Source organism: Aquarana catesbeiana, linkage group LG04 (genome assembly GCF_042186555.1).
Source record: "Aquarana catesbeiana isolate 2022-GZ linkage group LG04, ASM4218655v1, whole genome shotgun sequence".
Classification (NCBI taxonomy): Eukaryota; Metazoa; Chordata; class Amphibia; order Anura; family Ranidae; genus Aquarana; species Aquarana catesbeiana.
Genome location: NC_133327.1, coordinates 21,467,316 through 21,491,768, shown reverse-complemented (window position 1 = coordinate 21,491,768; position 24,453 = coordinate 21,467,316). Strand labels below are relative to the sequence as shown.

Sequence of the window (24,453 nt, the reverse complement as noted above, 5' to 3'; positions counted from 1 at the left end):
TGTTCGATTTATTGGTCCTGGTACAGAATATTTATAGTATACATTCAAGATCAAGCCCACCCATAGGGTATTACCAATCCAAGCCATGCCAAACACACCCACCCCCCCATGTACATACAGTTATTCAAAGCATTTCTTGCCTGTCAATGTTCAGACAATTTTTATAACAACTTTTATAACACTACACAGGTTATCACATCACTTTTGTTCAAGGCATTAGTTTTGTGGTTAACACAAACCTAAAAAAGACTTTCATCTTCTCATTAGAAACATCTCTGTTACGTCTAACTTCAGAGCAACAATATATTTGAAGGAGTAATAACCCAAAACAATAAATATAAATAAGATTAAGAGGGGGTTGCCTCTTTGTAAGGACAGAGCTTGACATCCACAGACAGACTGGAACTGATGCATTGGGCTAGACTTGGGTCTTTGGGCTGGCACTTCAGATCTCTTTCTTGCAGTGTTCACTGGAATTCTTAGACCTCGGGTTTGCGTCATGGCTCCCCCTCAAGGCATCATTCCCAACATTTTTCCAGCAGAAGTTCCCCTTATACCTTCAAGTTCAAAAACTGGAGGAAAGATCTTACTGAAATGATGGCTTGAACTCCTCCCAGGACCTCCTGTGGCATTAGCAGAACAAAGGTGAACAACAAAGATGTCATTTCAACAAAGATTTCCATGTAAAAGATGTAGTAATTTCTATCTCCTCAAGTAGCGGGCACCTGGATAGAGGCATGAATGGGGGGTCATTTCTTCACATGAATGGGGCTGGAGGGGGTGAAGTCTCTCCATCCAACATGTATAACCACAGAATCACCTGAACTTTTTAAAATATAGCCTTCCTTACCCATTGGAGGTATAATATTCTTTCATTAGTTCAAACATAAGTCCATTAGTCCATTTAGCATGCAGAAATAAAATGTTTCCTAGCAATGGTTTTTATTCTATAGATTCAATATATTTAACTGAACATTTTTCTCAACCCCCAATATTGCCTAAGGATTCAATAAAACATAACATCTTTAGTTCCTTATTCGCTCTGGGCCCAAGTGGAGGCCAAGGGTCTCAGAACAGAACATTTTACTCAAGCACATAAATGTATCTGACTATCATAAACAAAATAAAATAGTACTGAATAAGCAGCATAACACTTTCCAACTGAAATTCTGGGGCTTAAAAAAGTAAGATGTCCAAAAAATACTTTAACCCTTTCCTGTCCATGCTATAGCCGAATGACGGCTACAGCGCGGACCGTCAATAGACGTCCTCCCCTTTGCACGCTCCCCATGTGCCCCCTGTGAGGCGCACATGGCGTGGTCTGTGATCACGTGTCAATGAGACTCAGGTGATCACATCTCGGAATAAGGGGCCTATCCCAGCCCCTTACCATGTGATCAGCTGTCAGCCAATGACAGCTGATCACGTGATGTAAACAAACGACCGGTAATCGTTTTTTTTCTCCTCACGCTGACAGACGATCACCAGCTTCTGTGAAAGGGACATCGGTCCCGAAGAGGAAGAGATGCAGCCCCCTCACCTGTGCCCACCAGTGCTGCCTGCCAGTGCCACCTGCCAGTGTTCACCAGTGGATATCAGTGGCACCTGCCAGTGCCCACCAGTGCATATCAGCGCCACCAATCAGTGCCACCTATCAATGCCCACCAGTGCCACCTAACAATGCCCACCAGTGGTGCCAATCAGTGCCTCATCAGTGCCAGCTAGCAGTGCTGCCTATCAGTCTCACCTACCAGGGCCCATCAGTGCCCATCGCTGCCAATCACTGCCACCCATCAGTGCCCATCAGTGCCACCTTTCAGTGCCCTTCAGTGCCACCTATCAATACCCATCAGTGCCAACCATCAGTGCCACCTCTCAGTGCCACCTATCAGTGCCCACCAGTGCCGCCTCATCAGTGCCCACCAGTGCCATCTATCAGTGTCCATCAGTGCAGCCTATCGGTGCCCATCAATGCCACCTATTAATTCCCATCAGTGCAGTCATCAGCATACATCAATGAAGGAGAAAAATTACCTGTTTGCAAAATTTTATAAAAAATATAAAACTGTTTTGTTTTTCAAAATTTTCAGTCTTTATTAATTTTGTTAACATAAAATAAAAAATGCAGTGGTGATAAAATACCACCAAAAGAAAGCTCTAACTGGTGTCCGTTTATGAAGCAGTGATCAGCGGTGATCCCAAGGATCGCCGCTGATCACAGTCCATAAACAGTTTATGAAACAGAGATAATCGGGGGAGAAGTGTTTGAACTTGTTCTCCCGCCGATGATCTCTACACTAGGAGAATCCTCATTGAATGACACACTAACGGCCAGTTTATGAAGCTGTGATCTCAGCGCTTCACTGGTGATCTGTGTCAGAATTCACTCTCCCAGATTCACCAGCTCAGAGGTGGAGAATCGGGGAGTGAAGAGAGAATCCCGGGGGATCTGAGGGGGAAGGATGAAGATTTTTAACTTCCTTCTACCTTGTTCAGACCCCCCAACACTGTAACCATGTCCCCCTGTCATATTTATGTGTTTATATATATGTATATATATATATATATATATATATATATATATATATATATATATATATAATGTTTATATGTATATATATATATATATATATATATATATATATATATATATATATATATATATATATATATATATATATATATATATATATATATATATATATATAATGTGTGTGCATATACATGTATATATAATGTGTGTGTGTGTGTGTATACATATATATATATATATATATAACCACACCGTCTATCAGTGTATTGATTAATTTATCACTGCTTAATAAACTGACATCTCTGTATTTCAGTGAATTTCTGGTGCTGTAATCTCGTAAAGTCTCACGAGATTCCAGTATCAGGGGCCGTTCTCCACTGTTTGAAGCGTTTGTAGATCGCTTCACTCCTCCAAAGGTGAAGCGATCTACACCGCTTCATAAACTGGCACACAGAGGAGAAAGATCTTCACTGTGAATGCCGGATGAACGAAGCAGTGAATAGATTTCACTGCTTCATAAAAGGACACCTTTGTGTGAAAAAAATGATAAAAATTCTGGGTACAGTGTTGCATGACGGCGCAATTGTCATTCGAAGAGTGACATCGCTGAAATCTGAAAATTGGTCTGGGCAGGAAGGGGGTTTAAGAGCCCTGTAAGCAAGTGGTTAAGAATGTATTTAAACTTTCCCACCAAAAAAACCTTAGCTATACACACATTTAATATATATAACACTTTATTTTGGTCCTAATTGCTTAATTTCACAATCTCTTGAACTTATAATGTCACCCTTTCCCTTTCTCCTACTCTTAGGTAGGATTAGAAACCCCTCTTTACCTTATACACATTTTAAGATATATAAAAAATAACCTTGCCTTAAGTATCTCAAAGTTTAAATGGTAAACTATGCGCATTCATCAAACTTCTCCCTTACCGTGCCAGCAGGTCCCATGGACTCGATGTCCACCGGGGGTCTGTGATCGTGTCACGGAGGGGCAGAATGGGAAGATGCCTACGTAAACAAGGCATTTTCCCGTTCTGCCTGTTGTAATATGTTCGCCTATTTATGTGGAATATTATATTTTTATATATAAGTACACATACAGTACAATATTGACCTAGCAGAAACTCCCTACCAGGGTACTAGCGTATCAAAGGGGACTTGTTGATGTTAATATGCAAGAATACAGATTAGGAATGTAGGCATTCCAGGACTCAAAAGGGTGTTCAGGTGGTATATGTTAATCTAATTACACATATCAAAGGGGACTTGTTGATGTTGATATGCGGGAGTGCAGATTGGGGCGGTTTATGACTGCAGCTGTTCGCGGCTGTGGGTTGTTGTCTGTCTGAAAGACTAAAGCATATCAAAGGCCTGAATGGAGACGGCCAATCAAATTGCTCAGCCATTCAGTGTCTAGTGAATATAACATGGCGTTCAGTCTATAGTTTTGTTTTGTCTGTGTATGACTATGAAGGCGCAAATCTAGGAAAAATGGGACTCTAAATTATATTTACTCTGTTGGATTTTTGTCATCTGTGGACTTTGGACTTTGTTCTGTGTTGGAAGTCATAAAGTGCATCTCTCTGGAAGAATTGGGTTGCTGCAGAAAGAGTACTTACATCATCATTATAATAACTACTAATTAATTATCTATCCACGATACAACTATACGATATATCACTACATTATACGATAATATATCGTACCACCACCCAATATAATACTATATCACTACACTGCCTAGTGACATGACAGGGATCTACTGCTCCCTGTCATCGGGAGTAGGGATGAGCCGAACACCCCCCCGGTTCGGTTTGCACCAGAACCTGTGAACGGACCGAAAGTTTGCACAAACTTTAGAACCCCATTAAAGTCTATGGGACTCGAACGTTCAAAATCAAAAGTGCTAATTTTAAAGGCTAATATGCATGGTATTGTCCTAAAAAGGGTTTGGGGACCCGGGTCCTGCCCCAGGGGACATGTATCAATGCAAAAAAAAAAGTTTTTTTCGGGAGCAGTGATTTAAATGATGCTTAAAGTGAAATATTCCTTTAAATATCGTACCTAGGGGGTGTCTATAGTATGCCTGTAGCGCATGTTTCCCGTGCTTAGAAAAGTCCCTGCACAAAATGACATTTTTAAAGGAATAAAAGTCATTTAAAACTGCTTGCGGCTTTAATGTGATGTCAGGTCCCAGCAATATGGATGAAAATTAGTGAGACAAACGGCATGGGTACCCCCCCAGTCCATTAGCAGGCTCTTTGGGTCTTGTATGGGTATTAGGGAAACCCCGCACCCAAATTAAAAAAAGGAAAGGCGTGGGTCCCCCAGGCCCTATATACTCTGAACAGCAGTATACAGGCGGTATGGTTTGTTGTTAAGTAGAATCTGTTTGTAATTTTGAACTGGTACATTTTTAAAGTATAGCTCAAGCCAAAAAAATCTATTTTTAAGCTTTTTTGGAAAACATAGGGAAGGGTTATCACCCCTGGAACATTTGTTTTGGTGTCTGTGCACCTCTTCAGAAGATTTCACCTCACTTTCTGTCCCCATGACAAATGTTTTTTGAAAATTTGGGGTTTTTAGTGAAACAAGGTTTGGTGATAAAGCATCAGTGGAGATGAGACACGTTTTTCCCATATTAACTCTTACAGGAGAGAATTTTCCTTCCTAGGGGTAGATTTCATCTCACTTCCTGTTGTCGCCTTCTGTTTGCAAGTAGGAGTCGTCTGTAAGTTGGATGTTTGAAAGTAGGGCCTGCCCTATATACTCTGCAGAAATTGGGGCCTTAGGTGTTGGTGTTGCTACAACACTGTAAGCCCTCACAGTTACTCTTGGTGGGTGCAGGAACGGCCCTACTGTGAAATATTAGATCAAGAATTGTAATGACATGCCATTGTTGAACAGGGGCAGAAAAATTGGGCCTTTGGTGGTGGTGGTGGTGCTGGTGCCACAACACTGTAAGTCCTCACAGTTACTCTTGGTGGCCACTGGAACGGACCCTGCTGTGAAATATTATATCAAGAATTGTAATTACATGCACCTGTTGAACAGGGGAGGAAAGATTGGGCCTGTGGTGGTGGTGGTGGTGGTGTTGCCACAACACTGTAAGCCCTCACAATTACTCTTGATGGGCGCAGGAATGGGCCCTGCTGTGAAATATTAGATCAAGAATTGTAATTACATGTCCCTGTTGTACAGGGGCAGAAAAATTGGGCCTTGGGCACTGGTGCTGGTGCCACAACACTGCAACCCCTCATAGATTCATTGTGTACCAGTAGGAGTCATCCAGACTGCAACCATGCACATCACAGATACTCTAGTTGGAGCGCAGGAATGAGCCCTGCTGAAAAGTATTGCATCAAAAATTGTAATTACACGCCCCTGTTAAACAGGGGCTGAAAAATTGGGCCTTTGGCATTGGTGCTGGTGCCACAACACTGCAACCCCTCATAGATTCTCTTGTTGAATGCAGCAACAAACCCTCCTGCAAAATATTGCACCAAAAATTGCAATTACACGCCTCTGTTAAACAAGGGCTGAAAAATTGGGCCTTAGCCACTGGTGGCGGCGCCCAGAACCAAAAATGTTCTTACAAGCTATCAGCATGATCATTGAGGAGGAAGAGGATAATCACTCAGCATAACAGGATAGTCACTCAACATCAGCATAGGCAGTCTTGAAGGGATCCTACATTTAAAAAAAAATTATTCGGTTATATTAGCATCAGGTACCTGGTAGCTGGTGGTGATCCAAGACTGATTCATTATTATGAAGGTCAGTCGATCGACCGAGTCGGTGGACAGGCGCATCTAAAGCAACCTGTAGGTAGCTTTAGGTGCACACTGTGCAGAGAACACAGTACACTAACTTGTAAATACTGCAGCTGCCTGCAGTACTAATAGGATCAGAAGAACACCACCAATTTTCTTCAGGTAGCTTTAGGTGCACACTGTGCAGAGGACGCACTACACTAACTTGTGGTACTGCCTGTGGTACTAATAGGATCAGAAGAACACCACCAATTTTCCTCAGGTAGCTTTAGGTGCACACTGTGCAGAGGACGCACTACACTAACTGTAAATACTGTAGCTAATAGAACTAATAGGATCAGAAAAACACCACCAATTTTCTTCAGGTAGCTTTAGGTGCGCACTGTGCGGAGGATGCACTACACTAACTTGTAAATACTGCAGCTGCCTGCGGTACTAATAGGATCAGAAGAACAACACCAATTTTCTTCAGGTAGCTTTAAGTGCACACTGTGCAAGGACGCACTACACTAACTTGTAAATACTGCAGCTGCCTGCGGTACTAATATGGTCAGGAGAACAACAGCAATTGTCTTCAGGTAGCTTTAGGTGCACACTGTGCAGAGGACGCACTACACTAACTGTAATTACTGTAGCTAATAGGACTAATAGGATCAGAAGAACACCATCAATTTTCTTCAGGTAGCTTTAGGTGCGCACTGTGCAGAGGACGCACTACACTAACTTGTAAATGCTGCAGCTGCCTGCGGTACTAATAGGATCAGAAGAACACCACCAATTTTCTTCAGGTAGCTTTAGGTGCACACTGTGCAGAGGACGCACTACACTAACTGTAAATACTGTAGCTAATAGGAATAAGAGGATCAGAAGAACACCACCAATTTTCTTCAGGTAGCTTTAGGTGCACACAGTGCAGAGGACGCACTACACTAACTTGTAAATACTGCAGCTGCCTGCGGTATTAATAGGATCAGAAGAACACCACCAATTTTCTTCAGGTAGCTTTAGGTGCACACTGTGCAGAGGACGCACTACACTAACTTGTAAATACTGCAGCTGCCTGCGGTACTAATAGGATCAAAAGAACACCACCAATTTTCTTCAGGTAGCTTTAGGTGCACACTGTGCAGAGGATGCACTACACTAACTTGTAAATACTGCAGCTGCCTGTGGTACTAATAGGGTCAGGAGAACAACAGCAATTGTCTTCAGGTAGCTTTAGGTGCACACTGTGCAGAGGACGCACTACACTAACTGTAAATACTGTAGCTAATAGGACTAATAGGATCAGAAGAACACCACCAATTTTCTTCAGGTAGCTTTAGGTGCGCACTGTGCGGAGGATGCACTACACTAACTTGTAAATACTGCAGCTGCCTGCGGTACTAATAGGATCAGAAGAACACCACCAATTTTCTTCAGGTAGCTTTAGGTGCACACTGTGCAGTGGACGCCTTACACTAATTTGTGGTACTGCCTGTGGTACTAATAGGATCAGAAGAACACCACCAATTTTCCTCAGGTAGCTTTAGGTGCACACTGTGCAGAGGACGCACTACAATAACTGTAAATACTGTAGCTAATAGAACTAATAGGATCAGAAAAACACCACCAATTTTCTTCAGGTAGCTTTAGGTGCGCACTGTGCGGAGGATGCACTACACTAACTTGTAAATACTGCAGCTGCCTGCGGTACTAATAGGATCAGAAGAACAACACCAATTTTCTTCAGGTAGCTTTAAGTGCACACTGTGCAAGGACGCACTACACTAACTTGTAAATACTGCAGCTGCCTGCGGTACTAATATGGTCAGGAGAACAACAGCACTTGTCTTCAGGTAGCTTTAGGTGCACACTGTGCAGAGGACGCACTACACTAACTGTAATTACTGTAGCTAATAGGACTAATAGGATCAGAAGAACACCATCAATTTTCTTCAGGTAGCTTTAGGTGCGCACTGTGCAGAGGACGCACTACACTAACTTGTAAATGCTGCAGCTGCCTGCGGTACTAATAGGATCAGAAGAACACCACCAATTTTCTTCAGGTAGCTTTAGGTGCACACTGTGCAGAGGACGCACTACACTAACTGTAAATACTGTAACTAATAGGAATAAGAGGATCAGAAGAACACCACCAATTTTCTTCAGGTAGCTTTAGGTGCACACAGTGCAGAGGACGCACTACACTAACTTGTAAATACTGCAGCTGCCTGCGGTATTAATAGGATCAGAAGAACACCACCAATTTTCTTCAGGTAGCTTTAGGTGCACACTGTGCAGAGGACGCACTACATTAACTTGTAAATACTGCAGCTGCCTGCAGTACTAATAGGATCAGAAGAACACCACCAATTTTCTTCAGGTAGCTTTAGGTGCACACTGTGCAGAGGACGCACTACACTAACTTGTAAATACTGCAGCTGCCTGCGGTTCTAATAGGATCAAAAGAACACCACCAATTTTCTTCAGGTAGCTTTAGGTGCACACTGTGCAGAGGACGCACTACACTAACTGTAAATACTGTAGCTAATAGGACTAATAGGATCAGAAGAACACCACCAATTTTCTTCAGGTAGCTTTAGGTGCGCACTGTGCGGAGGATGCACTACACTAACTTGTAAATACTGCAGCTGCCTGCGGTACTAATAGGATCAGAAGAACACCACCAATTTTCTTCAGGTAGCTTTAGGTGCACACTGTGCAGTGGACGCCTTACACTAATTTGTGGTACTGCCTGTGGTACTAATAGGATCAGAAGAACACCACCAATTTTCTTCAGGTAGCTTTAGGTGCACACTGTGCAGAGGATGCACTACACTAACTGTAAATACTGTAGCTAATAGGACTAATAGGATCAGAAGAACACCACCAATTTTCTTCAGGTAGCTTTAGGTGCGCACTGTGCAGAGGACGCACTACACTAACTTGTAAATACTGCAGCTGCCTGCGGTACTAATAGGATCAGAAGAACACCACCAATTTTCTTCAGGTAGCTTTAGATGCACACTGTGCAGAGGACGCACTATACTAACAGTAAATAATGTAGCTAATAGGACTAATAATAGGATCAGAAGAACACCAGCAATTTTCTTCAGGTAGCTGTATATACTGTAAAAACACCTGCCTGTCTGTCAGTAGGAAGAGAATAAGGCTCCTTTCACACTGGGGCGGGGCCGCTGTCGGCGGTAAAGCGCCGCTATTGTATTGTATTGTAAAACTGCCCCGCTAGCGGCCGAGAAATGGTTAAAAACCACCGCAAAGCGCCTCCGCAGAGGCGCTTTGCCGGCGGTATAGCCACGCCGTCCCATTGATTTCAATGGGAAGGAGCGGTGAAGGAGCGGTATACACTCCACTCCTTCACCGCTCCAAAGACTTTTCTTACCGTCCTGCCAGCGCATCGCTCCAGTGTGAAAGCCCTCGGGGCTTTCACACTGGAATGAAAGCAGCGGCACTTTCGGGTCGGTTTGCAGGCGCTATTATTAGCGCAATAGCACCTGCAAACCGCCCCAGTGTGAAAGGACCCTAACAGAAACAGATCTAGCTAAACTGAATACAGTGTATATATGTATATATATATATATATATATATATACACACACACAACACCTAGGATGCATATATATACACAATACACTGTAAGTGCAGCTAACTAACTCGGCTGCCTGCTCTAACTTAAATCAAATGGCACTGTCTCTCTCTCTCTCTCTCTATCTCTCTCTACACCGGAACACACTGCACAGGGCTGACGTGCAGGCGACCTTATATCGTGTGGGACGTGTACCAAAACCCCTGAGCCATAATTGGCCAAAGCGCTGGCTTTGGCCAATTATGGTTCTCTGTACAGACGACGCTATGATTGGCCAAGCATGTGGGTCATAGTGCATGCTTGGCCAATCATCAGCCAGCAATGCACTGCGATGCCGCAGTGAATTATGGGCCATGACGTGCCACTCGAATTTGACGCGAACGGCCCATATCGTTCATAATTTGACGAACATGCGATGTTCGAGTCGAACATGGGTTCGACTCGAACTCGAAGCTCATCTCTAATCGGGAGCAGTGATTGCTGTCATGTCAATGGTAGCCCATCCCCTCCACAGTTAGAATCACTCCCTAGGACACACTTAACCCCTTGATCGCCCCCTAGTGTTTAACCCCTTCCCTGCCAGTGTCATTTATACAGTAATCAGTGCATTTTTATAGCACTGATCGCTGTATAAATGACAATGGTCCCAAAATAGTGTCAAAAGAGTCCGATGTGTCCGCCATAATGTCGCAGTCACGATAATAATCGCAGATTGCCACCATTACTAATAAAATTATAATAAAAATGCCATAAATCTATCCCCTATTTTGTAAATGCTATAACTTTTGCGTAAACCAATCAATATACGCTTATTGCGTTTTTTTTTTAACCAAATATATGTAGAAGAATACATATTGGCCTAAACTGAGAAAGAAATTTGTTTAGTTTGTTTGCTATATGTTTGTTATATATTTTTTGGGGATATTTATTATAGCAAAAAGTAAAAAATATTTTTTCAAAAATTTTTTGTTTGCTCTTTTTTTTGTTTAAAACTGTAGAGGTGATCAAATACCACTGAAAGAAAGCTCTATTTGTAGGAAAAAATAGACTTCACTTTTGTTTGGATACAACATCGCACGACCGCGCAACTGTCAGTTAAAGCGACGCAGTGCCGAATCACAAAAAGTGCTCTGGTCAGGAAGGGGGTAAATCCTTCAGTGGCTGAAATGGTTAAAGTCATACTTTAACTGAAATAATAAGTTAAAACTGCATTTTTTCAGTACAGTAGAACATTCTTCTTAATGTTCCCCTTTTCAGTTATTCACACCTTTTGTATATACAGTCATGCTCAAAAGTTTGCATACCCTGGCAAAAATTTAGAAATCTTGGCATTAATATTGAAAATATGACTGATCATGCCAAAAAACTGTCTTTTATTTAAGGATAACAATCACATGAAGCCATTTATTATCACATATTTTTTTTTGGATCCTTTTTAAATCCTAATAACAGAAATCACCCAAATAGCCCTGATAAAAAAGTTTACATACCCTCAAATGTTTGGCCTTGGTACAGACACAGAAGGTGGCACACACAGGTTAAAAGGCAATTAAAGATTAATTTCCCACATTTGTGACTTTTTAAATCACAATTAGTGTCTCTGTATAAATAGTCAATCAGTTTGTTAGCTCTCACATGGATGCACTAAGCAGGCTAGACACTGAGCCATGAGGAAGTAGAAAAGAACAGCAAAAAGACCTGTGTAACAAGGTAATGAAACTTTATAAAAATGGAAAAGGATATAACAAGACATCCAAAGCCTGTCAGTACTGTTCAATCACTTAATAAGAAATGGAAAATTAGGGGCTCTTTTGCTACCATGCCAGGGCTGGTAGACCAAGAAAGTTTGCAGCCACAACTGGTGGAAGAATTGCTCAGGATACAAAGAAAAACCCACAGGTAACCTCAGGAGAAATACAGGCTTCTCTCCAAAAAGACGGTTTGGTTGTTTTTAAAGAGCATAATTCAACAACACTTGAACAAAAAAGAGCTTCATGGTTCAGCTGCCAGAAGGAAGCCTTTACTGCGCCAATACCACAAATCCAATGAGGCATGTCAAGGTGTTGTTGGGAATATTGTAACCAGGTTTTTTGTGGAACTTGTACAGTAAAGGCTTCTTTCTGGCAACATGACCATACAGCTCTTTTTTTTTCAAGTATCATCGTATTGTGCTCCTTAAAAACAACCACGCCATCTTTTTACAGAGCAGCCTGTATTTCTCCAGAGTAGGGATGAGCCGCACACCCCCCGGTTCGGTCACAGCAGAACATACGAACAGGCAAAAAATGTGTTCGAACACACGAACACCGTTAAAGTCTATGGGACACGAAGGCTTATATGCAAGTTATTGTCATAAAAAGTGTTTGGGGATCTGGGTCCTGCCCCAGGGGACATGTATCAATGCAAAAAAAAGTTTTAAAAATGTCCGTTTTTTCGGGAGCAGTGATTTTAATAATGCTTAAAGTGAAACAATAAAAGTGAAATATTCCTTTAAATTTCATACCAGGGGGGTGTCTATAGTATGCCTGTAAAGTGGCGCATGTTTCCCGTGTTTACAACAGTGCCTGAACAAAATGACATTTCTAAAGGAAAAAAAGTCATTTAAAAGTACTCGCGGTTATAATGAATTGTTGGTCCCAGCAATACACATAAAAATTATTGAAAAAAACAGCATGGGATTCCCCCACAGACCATTACCAGGCCCTTCAGGTCTGGTATGAATATTAAGGGGAACCCCGAAACAAAATTAAAAAAAAAAAAATTGCGTAGGGGTCCCCCCAAATTCCATACCAGGCCCTTCATGTCTGGTATGGATATTAAGGGGAAACCCATGACAAAATAAAAAAAAAAATGGCATGGGGTCCCCCTAAAAATCCATACCAGACCCTCATCCGAACATGCAACCTGGCAGGCCGCAGGAAAAGGGGGGGCAAGAGAGCGCCCCCCCTCCTGAACCCTCCTGAGAGAGCCCCCCCTCCTGGGGGTCTGAGGACGGGGGGCTTACTGGAATTTGGAAGCCCCCTTTAACAAGGGGACCCCCAGATCCCGGCCTCTCCCCATGTGAAATGGTAACGGGTACAAATGTACCCCTACCATTTCACAAAATAAGTGTGAAAATTGTAAAAATGACATGACACGGCTTGGGACAAGTCCTTTATTAAAAAAAATAAAAATGTCCCATGAAGTCTTCTTCTTCTTCTCTTGCTCCGCCGATGGGCTGAAAAAAAAAAAACCCTGCATGCCGCCACCGATCCGCCTCCATGGGAGGCACCCTTCGTAATGACCGCACTCTCGGGTGACAGTTCTTTTATAACTGAGAGCGGGGCCAAACAGTGACATCGTCGGGTGACCCCGTCCCCCTCTGACGCACGGAGACATCCCTATGGCTTCCCCATAGCGTCAGAGGGGGGCGGGGTCACCCAGTTACGTCACGCCGGTGGTGGCATGCAGGGTTTTTTTTTCTTTTTCGGTCCATCAGCGGAGCAAGAAAAGAAGAAGACGACTTCGTGGGACATTTTTATTTTTTAATAAAGGATTTGTCCCAAGCAGTGTCATGTAATTTTTACCATTTCACACAGGGGGGAGGCCAGGATCTGGGGGTCCCCTTGTTAAAGGGGGCTTCCAGATTCCGATAAGCCCCCTGCCTGCAGACCCCCACAACCACCGGGCAAGGGTTGTGGGGATGAGGCTACCCCGAAGCCCCCTCCACATTTTGAGGGCATGTGGCCTGGTACGGTTCAGGAGGGGGGGCGCTCTCTCATCCCCCCCTCTTTTCCTGCTGCCTGCCAGGTTATGTGCTTGGATAAGGGTCTGGTATGAATTTTTGGGGGGACCCCCACGCCATTTTTTTTATTTTGGCGCGGGGTTCCCCTTAATATCCATTCCAGACCTGAAGGGCCTGGTATAGAATTTGGGGGGACCCCATGCAATTTTTTTTTTTTATTTTGGTTTGGGGTTCCCCTTAATATTCATACTAGACCCAAAGTGCCTGGTAATGGACTGTGGGGGAATCCCATGTATTTTTTTTCAATGACTTTTTTGTGTATTGCCGGGACCGACAATTCATTATAGCCGCGAGTACTTTTAAATGACTTTTTTCCTTTAGAAATGTCATTTTATGCAGGCACTGTTGTAAACACGGGAAACATGTGCCACTTTACAGGCATACTATGGACACCCCCCAGGTACGAAATTTAAAGGAATATTTCACTTTTATTGTTTCACTTTAAGTATTATTAAAATCACTGCTTTCATCAACTTTTTTTTGCATTGATACATGTCTCCTGGGGTCGGACCCAGATCCCCAAACACTTTTTATGAAAATACCGAACATATAAGCCTTTAAAATTAGCACTTTTGATTTCTCCCATAGACTTTTAAAGGGTGTTCCACGGCTTTCGAATTTGCCGTGAACCCCCCAAATTGTTCGCTGTTCGGTGAACAGGCGAACTTACATTCGACTCGAACATCCGGCTCATCCCTACTAACGGAGGTTACATGTGGGTTTTTCTTTGTATCCCGAACAGTTCCTGTGGCTGTTTTGGCTGAAATCTTTCTTGATCTACCTGACCTTGGCTTGGTATCAAGAAATCCTGATATTTCCACTTCTTATTAAGTGATTGAACAGTACTGACTTTGCTTTGATGTCTTTTTAAATCCTTTTTTATCTTTGTAACGTTTCATTACCTTGCTACGCAGGTCTTTTGACTGTTCTTTTCTACCTACTCATGGCGCAGTGCCTAGCCTGCTTAGTGCATCCATGTGAGAGCTAACAAACTCTTTGACTATTTATACCCAGACACTAATTGTGATTTAAAAAGCCACAAATGTTTGAAATTAACCTTTAATTGCCATTTTAACCTGCATGTGCCACCTTCTGTGTCTGGACCAAGGCCAAACATTCCAGGGTATGGAAACTTTTTATCAGGGCCATTTGGGTGATTTCTGTTATCATTATGATTTAAAAAGGATCCCAAAAACTATGTGATAATAAATGGCTTCATGTGATTGCTATCCTTAACCTCTTGGCATACGCACTATAGCTGAATGACGGCCGCAGCGCGGACCTGAATTTCCGGAAGGCAGTCATATGATGGCCTCCCCTGTGCACATGCCCTGCAGGGCGCGCACGGAGCACGCTGTGATCACGGAGTCACTGAGACTCGGGTGATCACCGATCCGAGTAAGGGGCCGGTCCCGGCCCCTTAGCATGTGATCAGCTGTCAGCTGATCACATGATGTAAACAAAAGCTCGGTAATAGTTTTTTTTTCTCCGCACGCTGATAGCATGAGGAGAAAAAAAAGCTGATCACCGGCTCATCTGCAAGGAACATCGGTCCCAAAGAGGAAGAGGCAATTATGCCTCATCTGTGTCACCTGCCATTGCCACCTAACAGTGCCCACAGTGCCACCTATCAATGCCCATGAGTGCCACCTATCAATGCCCATGAGTGCCACCTATCAATGCCCACAAGTGCCACTTATCAATGCCCACCAGTGGTGCCAATCAGTGCTGCCTAGCAGTGCTGCCTAGCAGTGTAACCGATCAGTGCCCATTACTGCCACCCATCAGTACCCATCACTGCCACCTATCGGTGCCCATCAGTGCCGCCTCATCAGCGTACATCAATGAAGGCAAAAAATTTCCTGTTTTAAAATTTTTATGTAGTAAATGGTAGAAACTACCAACTCACGCAAATGGAAGCTGATAGAACTAATGTAAAATTAATTCATGTAAAATTGATTGATTGAGGAGCAGCACGTTATAACAAAAGTAAAAGGACAATAATTAACGTATTAATTACAAACCACGCTCCTTGTAAAGTGCAAGTGCAGAATCACAATCTAATGTAAACCAAAACATATGTTATAGTGTATAAATAATATCAATAGTAATACTCATAAATAGCTAACAACTAAGTGAAATCAACAAATAACTATATTGAGAATTAAAAAAATAAAAATTAAAAATAAAACCAAAACAAGTGAAAGCAACAGTTCAAATTCAAAATTGAATTCCAAAAAATTCAAAAAATATGTGTTCAAAAAATGTTCAAATCGTGATGAAATCAAACTTCTGGATAAATCCTCCTGGGGTTCAGCAAGGCATCAAACAACAGTAATCCACCACCATCACCGGCCACACAGCCTACTCACCAGATTGAAGTGACTCCCATAACAGGAGTCAAAAATGCTTCAAGAACAGCCATAGAAGCTTCTCGCAATCACGGCTTTGTTCAGGTGCTGGAACTTCAGGTGCTGGAACTCAGGTAGCTTAGGTGACACTGTAGCTACTTGGATGCATGCAAACGAACTCCCGAATAGAGATGGGTCATTGAAGACCATTAGTGCCATGAACGGGGAGAAATTAAATGGAAAATTCCCATCGTGAAGTATGGCAAAAAAAAATGTATTGAACAGGCTAAAAACAAGCTAAAAACGGTATCACCCACGTGTGGGTACATACGAACAAACAATTAAACTATGTTGCGAACGCAAGTGGTGTGTCATATTCGGTACGTCCAACCGGTTTCGTCAGTGCGTTCTGACATCATCAGGGATAAGCTACCTGAGTTCCAGCACCTGAGTGCTGAGGTACTATAATTAAAGAATTGTCCTCCTCTTTAATCTTTATCATCTCCCTCTGAATTCTGGCTGTCACTTTAGCTATAATCTTTTGTATGTAAGTTAATGCTTTAAAGTGGAGTTCCACCCAAAAATGGAACTTCCACTTTTTGGAATCCCCCCCCCCTCCGGTGTCACATTTGGCACCTTTCAGGGGGGAGGGGGGAGCAGATACCTGTCTAATACAGGTATTTGCTCCCACTTCCTGGCATAGATAGACCTATGCCACTTCCGGCGCCTACTCTGTCCTCCCCCACTGTCTTCTGGGAGACACACAGGTCCCAGAAAACAGCAGGGACCAGTGAGGACGCGCAGCGCGACTCGTGCATGCGCAGTAGGGAACCAGGAAGTGAAGCCGCACGGCTTCACTTCCTGATTCCCTTAACGAAGATGGCAGCGGCAGCAGCCGAGAGCTGACGGACAGATCTGGTTCGGCTGCCGACATCGTGGGCTCCCTGGACAGGTAAGTGTCCATATATTAAAAGTCAGCAGCTGCAGTATTTGTAGCTGCTGGCTTTTAATATTTTTTCGCCGGACCTCCGCTTTAAGTTTAGATCGCACAGCTAAAACCCCTTTCTCCCATATGCACCATAACAATAGAGGTTTTCTTCCTTTTCTCAGTTTTTTTAACACCTTATGTGATGCCAAAGATAAATTTGATATCTCCCCCTTACCTTGATATTCTTTCATCCTGTAAGGAAAACTTAGCAGATTATGCAAATGTACATATAAAAGCACTTCCCACTGTCACAATATCTGGGTGTGTGGAAGGGAGATCCCGAATTTACTTTTGTCCCCATTTCTAACTAAGTCCCTACCTGCCTGGGCTCCTTAACTTACCCTTGAGCACCAATGCTGTACACTTTTACAGCGTTACCCCAACGCTTAAGGCCAACCTGGGCACAACACTATAGATGTCTCAGGCTGCCACACCAAACAGTACGCAACTTCTTTGGAGGCGTCTGTCCTGGGGGGGGGGGCCCAGGTGCAATTCAGTAGTTAAACAATTTAGTCACCTTAGCGGCGGCATCCCCTCCCAACCAAAAATACTCAAGCAAAACAACTTTTTCTCTTTTAACCATTTCAATACCAGGCACTTTCCACCCTTCCTGCCCAGGACATTTTTTAGCTTTCAGCGCTGTCGCACTTTGAATGACAATTACTCAGTCATGCAACACTGTACCCAAACTAAATGTTTATCATTTTATTCCCACAAATAGAGATTTCTTTTTGTGGTATTTGATCACATCTGCGTTTTTTAATTTTTGCGCTATAAACGAAAAAATCGACAATTTTGAAAAAAACAATGGGCACTGATAGGCAGCACTGATAGGCGGCACTGATGGGCACTGATAGGCAGCACTTATTGGCACTGATAGGTGGCACTGGGTAGGCAGCACTGATGAGGAGCTACTGACAGGCTTTACTGAGTGACACTGATTGGCACTTTGATAGGGCACTGACAGCCATTACTGATGGGGCACTGATTGGCACTTTTTTGGGCACTGTTGTGGGCACCGATCTGCATTTTTATGGGCACTGACAGGCTTTATAAAGGGGGACATGCTGGCAGGGGATGGGCACTGATTGGCAACTGATGGGCACATTTTGATGGGGGCTGTGCTGATAATCAATGTGCTGCTTATCAGCACAGACCCCCCTCTGACAGTGTGAACCGAGGAAAGCCATTTACCGGCACTTCCTGGTTCATGCGATTTTCAGCTATGATTGGTCACAGCTGATCACAGGTATAAACCTCTGTCAGAGGCTTCATACCACGATTGGAGTTGCAGCGTGTCAGACTGACACACAGTACCTCCGATCGCCGTGGTGCGCACCCCCACAGGCGCGTTTCGGCTCTGTTTTTTTGACCACATCATATGACGTCCGATCAGGATAACTAAACCATTTTACCGCCATCATTTTGCTATACGGCGGGCAGCAAGTAGTTAACAATGAACTCTTTTAACCTAAGTCCCTACCAAACCTGAGTTTTTAACCACTGCCACCAAACTGATAGGATACTTCTGGATCCTACAAACTCTAGTCCTATCTATCACCTTATTATTGTTAATCTTACCTTATTTTTATTGCCGGCACGTCTCCGTTCATCACACCCAGATCTGTGCAGGGAACAGTGTATATACAAAAGTGAATTAACACAGATTAGATCTACACACTGCTCGATTTATTGGTCCTGTTACAGCATATTTAGAGTATACATTTAAGATCTCGCCCTCCCATAGGATATTACCAATCCAAGCCAAGCCAAACACCTCATCCATGAACATACAGTTATTCATAGCATTTCTCACCTGTCAATGTTCATACAGTTTTTATAACAGCTTTTTTAACACTACACAGGCTATCACATCACTTTGATCAAGGCATTAGCTTTGTGGTTGACACAAACCTAAACAAGACTTCCATCTTCTCAGTAGAAACATCCCTCTTACTTCTAACTTGAGAGCAACAATATATTTAAAGGAGTAATAACCCAAAACAATAAATATATATTAGAGTGGCTCTCAACCACCTCTTTCACATAGGAACTGTAGAAATAATGCTGCTAGCCATGACAGCGTCCATTCTGGTAATAGTTGCTACCAGACTTCATTGCATGGGGTCCCCTGTTTCATCCATACCAGACCCTCATCAAGGATAAGGGTCTGCCATGTATTTTTAGGGTGAAAGCCACAATGTGTTTAGTGTGGGGGTCCCCCATTAACATCTACAGTATATCAGACCCTCATCCAGGATAAGGATCTGGTATAGATGAAGAGAGTCCCCTGCCTCTTTGTTTACAAATATATATATGCTATACAAATATACAAATATAATATGCTGCAGCAAAAATTACATTTAAATCACATTTAAATTGACTCGTTGTTGGTGGCACCGCCTCCCCTTTGTGATGTCACGGACTAGTGCATGCTGGGTCGGAGACGTCACAAGAGGGCTACGCCACCAGGTGATGTTGCCAGGTGGCCCCGCCCTTACCTACATAAGAACTGTCAAACAGCAGAGGATGCATTCGAAGGTCGGCTGTCAATGAATGCAGAGCGTTTTTTTTTTTTTCTGGGTGCGTGATTCATGATGGATTTACAACAGGGGACACTGTTTTTTAATTTTTTTAATATAGTATCTGTTACATAGTTACATAGTAGGTAATGTTGAATAAAGACAACAGTCCATCCAGTTCAACCTGTGTAGGTGTATGCATTGATAATCATTTCCCATATCCCTGTGCGTTGTGTTCTTTAAGATGCGCATCCAAGAGTCTTTTAAAAATATCAATGCTCCACACTGACACCACCACTTGTGGAAGAGAGTTCCACATTCTTACCGCCCTGACAGTGAAAATCCACTGTGCTGCTTAAGATTAAACCACTCCTCCTCCAATCTCATTGTGTGGCCCCGTATCCTCTTACAACCCCTGAGATTGAATAGCTTTTTTCCTATTCTGGGGTCACCGTTGAGGTATCTGTAAATCGCTGTCATGTCCCCTCTCAAGCGTCTTTTCTCCAGCAAGAATAAATTTAATGCTTGTAGTCGCTCCTCGTATTTGAGGTCCTCCATCCCCCTTATTAATTTAGTTACCCTTCTTTGGACTCTCTCTCCAGCTCCAGAACATCCCTTCTGAGGACTGGTGATCAGAACTGCATGGAGTACTCCAGATCGGACCAGAGATTTGTAAAGTGGCAGGATTATAGTTTTTTCTCTGGAGTATAAACCCTTTTTTATGCATGCTAATATTCTGGTGGCTTTGGTAGCTGCAGTTTGACGTTGCATGCTATTTCACAGTCTCTCTTCCACTAGGACCCCTAGATCTTTCTCCATCCTTGATTCCCCCAGAGGTTCTCCTCCTAGTGAGTAGTTTGCATTTATTTATTTATTAATCTCATTATTTTACATTTTTCCACATTAAACCTCCTTTGCCATGTAGTTGCCCACTCCCATTATTTTGTTCAAGTCTTTCTGTAAAAGTTCTATATCCTCCTGATGTGAAGTTATTTTCCTGCTTACTTTTGTGTCATCCGCAAAAACTGAGATTGATCTATTTATCCCATCCTCTATATCATTTATGCATAAATTAAACAGAATTGGTCCCAAGACAGAACCTTTGGGTACCCCACTTACCACTCCAGACCAGTCTGAGTACACGTTATTTATCACTACCCTTTGGACGCACCCCTTTAACCAGTTTTCTATCCAAGAACAAACCTTAATTGTAAAAACTGTCTGTGTTTTTATTACTTTTTGACACTTTTTTGGTGAATGGGGCACCGGGATCTGGGGGCCCCATTCGCAGACCCCCACAACCACAGCCCAGAGTTGTGGGGAAGAGACCCCTGTCCCCATCAACATAGGGACAAGGTGCTTTGGGGTGGGGGGCTCAAAGCAACCACCCTCCGCCCTATGTTGAGGGCATGTGGCCTGGTATGGTTCAGGTGGGGTTGCGCTTGCTTGTCCCCCCCCACCCCTTTGCTGACCTGCCAGGCTGCATGCTCCGATAGGGGTCTGGTATGAATTTGGGGGCGACCCCCCGCCATTTTTGTTTTGCTATTGTTTTACCGGCAAATGTTTTTTTTTCTATTCAGCTGTCAGCGGGGAAGCCCATTGTAGCTGATGACTCATTGGTTGTTAAGGACGCCACGGTCGGCTTCCTGTCCCCACTCCTTAACAACCAGCTTTTACCCAAAGCTTTGCCCAAGCAGGGCGCAAAATGCACTGTGCAGCACGCAGTGCATTGCAGGGTGTTCAGCGGGGCGAACACCTGCTGAACACCCTGCAAATTCAGGTATTCCCTAAATGCGGTGAACAGCCAATGATTGGCCCAAACTCATGCTTAGGCCAAACCATAGTAGTAGGCTGTATACATTGTACAGATGTGCCACTTCACAGGCAGGGTAAAGTGGTATAAAAAGTTTGTTTGTTTTTTTTTTTTTTTAAATAACAAACATGTTGGACTTACCTGCTCTATGCAGTGGTTTTGCACAGAGCAGCCCTGATCCTTCTCTTCTCGGATTCCTCTGCTGGTGCTCGTGGCTCTTCCCTCTTGACCAATGCCCCCAATTGCAGGCTGCTTGCTATGAGGGCACTGGTGCATGCTCTATCCCGAGCCCTGCTCTATGCATCTATAAGGTCGCCCCAATCTCTCACTGGCTGTGATTGCCATTGGCTCCCACTGCTGTCTCAGCCAAAGAGGAGAGGGAACCTCTGAACAGCCAAGGCTCTCGTGCACATTGCTGGATTGAGAGGGGGCTCAGGTGAGTATTAGGGGGCCTGTGGGGGGAGCAACACACAGAAAGTTTTTTTACCTTCGTGCATAGAAAGAAGGTCCCGGAGCAGAGAGGGGCAGGGGATCAGCGCAGGGACAGCATGACTGGTGTGGACTGCACAGTCTGGCTGTTTGAGCTGGTCGCTTTCCCCTTTAAGGATAAGGGAGGGGCTGGAGCAGAAGAGGAGGCAGAAGTAATGTAGAGAGGAGAAGGGGGGATGTGACGTCAGTGGAGAGCGTCGGGGAAGAAGATTAGACACGCTCTCACACTGCTCCTAAAAAAAAAAAAAAAAAATCAACCACCATGTCTGATATAACGGCGGCGGCTCTGCTCGAACAGCTCAGAGCGGTGGCCGCAACTCAAGGGGCAGACTGGCTGCAGGCTCAGGTCGCAGCCATAATACAAGAGGACAGAGCGGCACCGAGCGGGGGGGGCCAGGAGACTCCACGTGGGCGCCGTTCCAGGCCGCCACAGCGCTTCAGCCCTGACTCTTCTCCTGTGAGTCAGAGGCACAGGGACCAGCACAGAGGCAGACCGAATCAGCCACCCCCCCCAGTGCTCAGCAAGCTCGGGGAGCCAGCATGGCAGAGGTACAGCGTTCACAGCGCAGAGGAAGAAGTGCAGGGATGGGGGAGACCAGCGCAACCCTCGGTTCCCCCCCCTCAGCGCGTCGCAGGCGACAGGAACAACCGGATGGAGAGTCGATGGGGTCAGCAAGCAGTCAGTCGGACCGTCGATCATCATCGGTCGATCGGGGGGCTGGTCAGGGGGTCCAGGCGGCCAGCAGCCCTACGCCAGCCAGAAGTGGAACCTTGAGAAGCACAGTGTCGGTGGTGAACAGAGGTAAAAGGAGAACAGCGGAGGCCCAGCATAGTCAGAGGAACAGAAGTCCGTCTACAAGGCCAGGACGCGGGTCCGGTGTTGCGGCGCAGTGTGCAGGGAGAGAGCAACAGCGGAGACCCCCGGCAGCCAGAGCGGGAACCTCTGGAGTGCAGGCATCGGTCGTTCGCCAGGAGGAAGTCAGCGACAGGTCGGAAGGTGAACTGTCCGGGTCAGAGAGAGACGAGGACCAGGGACAAGCGTCGGCGGTGGATTCCGGAAGGGCGGCTGTTCGGCCCAGTCCTGGGCAGCCTGGTGAGTGCAGATCTAATGTTACCATTTCTTCTTTATTAGAACAATTGTTAGAACAGGGTAGAAAAGGGGCTCCCTCTGGGGGGGATGGTCCCCGGGGGGTGAGTGGGGGTAGGTCACCGGCTACACATACTAGGGAGGCAAGTGAGAGGGCGAGTAGTAAGAGCTTGCAGGATTTGTTGGCTGGTTTGCGGGATCTAGTGCAGCGTTTTGATCCACCCACGGGAGACGGAGTGTCACCGGCGCGGGCGTGGGTCTCAACCCCAGAAAAGGAGACGGCTGGGGTAAGTACGCCAGTACCGGCGGTCATGGTGGATGGAAGTGCGGAGTCAGCGGCCGCAGGGTCGGCGACCGTTGAGTCGCCTGGGACGTCAAGTGGCGATTCCGCCACGAACAGCCAGGGTAAACCTGGAGATAAGAAAGCCGAGTCCGTCAGATTGGCGGATGCGGCGAAAAGTGAAGTGTACGTTTGCTTTGAAGGCCCATTGGGTGCACATCTTAAAGCAGAGGTAAAAGAGAAAATTTGGAAGGGGAAATATGTGGAGATATTCACGTTGTTGCCCTTAGAAAAATTCAATCTGGATAGATTGAAGCCAGAAGAACGCAAAAAAGAGGATGAGGAAAAACGCAGGTATCGGCTGATTCCGCGTACCTTTTCCAATTGGTTACAAGCGTTCGCTATCCTGGCGAGTGTGGTGGGGGAGAAGGCTCCCGAGCACTGCTCGGCCTTGTTTGTGTACTTGGACGCTATTAGCGAGGCTCATCGGACGTACGGCGGAGTGGCATGGCTGCGGTACGATGAACAGTTTAGACAACGGATGGCCGTCCGACCGTCACTACGCTGGGATCATAATGACATCAGCCTGTGGATGAAGCTTATGACAGCGGCGAGGGCTCCGAACCAGTTTTTTCAGGCAGGGGTCGGAGGTAGCGCAGCTCCAGGACAGCCGACCGACAAAAAATGGGGCTTCTGCTGGCAGTTCAATGAGGGCACCTGTAAGTTTGGTGCAACCTGCCGGTTCAAGCACACGTGCTCAGGTTGCGGGGGATCCCATGCCCTGTCCAAATGCTTTAGAAGGGGAAAAGGTCGTGGAGGAGAGCCTTCGAACAAAAGGGAAGACCCCAGTACGGGTGGAAAGGATGCGTCCTTTTCTCAGTAGATATCCCGATCGGGAGGCAGCACGGTTATTGGACTCGGGTTTTGAGAGCGGTTTCAAAATACCAGCTTCCTTGGAGGCGGTGCCCCCCTTAGCAAAGAATTTACGGTCGGCTCTCATGCACTCATCGGTGGTTGCCGAAAAATTGGGAAAAGAGGTACATTTGGGGCGCATGGCGGGCCCTTTTACCTCCGCACCCCTGCCGGGATTGGTGGTTTCTCTGTTGGGGGTAGTTCCTAAGAAGGAGCCCAACAAATTCCGGTTGATCCACCACCTTTCCTTTCCGAAGGGTGCTTCGGTCAACGATGCAATTGCGCCGGAAATGTGTGCGGTGACGTACACTTCCTTTGATGCTGCAGTAT

The 24,453-nt window shown here is 44.8% G+C and overlaps 1 protein-coding gene and 1 long non-coding RNA gene across 4 annotated transcripts in view; one reads left to right on the top strand and one right to left on the bottom strand.

The window, feature by feature from the left end:
• LOC141139093 (uncharacterized) lies at window positions 1-21,978 on the bottom strand. The gene is made up of 3 exons (XR_012243712.1): window positions 21,843-21,978; window positions 18,602-18,644; window positions 1-623 (listed from the first exon to the last, which is right to left on the bottom strand). It is a non-coding gene; the product is annotated as an uncharacterized lncRNA (long non-coding RNA).
• The window catches only part of LOC141139092 (alpha-1,4-N-acetylglucosaminyltransferase-like), a 34,914-nt gene that overhangs the window by 3,415 nt on the left and 7,046 nt on the right, over window positions 1-24,453 (top strand). The window contains exon 1 of one of the 3 annotated variants that reach the window (XM_073624903.1): window positions 21,581-22,937. The exons of 1 other annotated variant lie outside the window; for it this stretch is intronic. In XM_073624903.1, coding sequence (XP_073481004.1) covers window positions 22,385-22,937 — 553 coding nt within the window. In that variant the 5' untranslated portion in view covers window positions 21,581-22,384. Of the gene's footprint in view, window positions 1-21,580; window positions 22,938-24,453 lie in introns of those variants that run through there. One more of the 3 variants, XR_012243711.1, reaches the window with a different exon arrangement.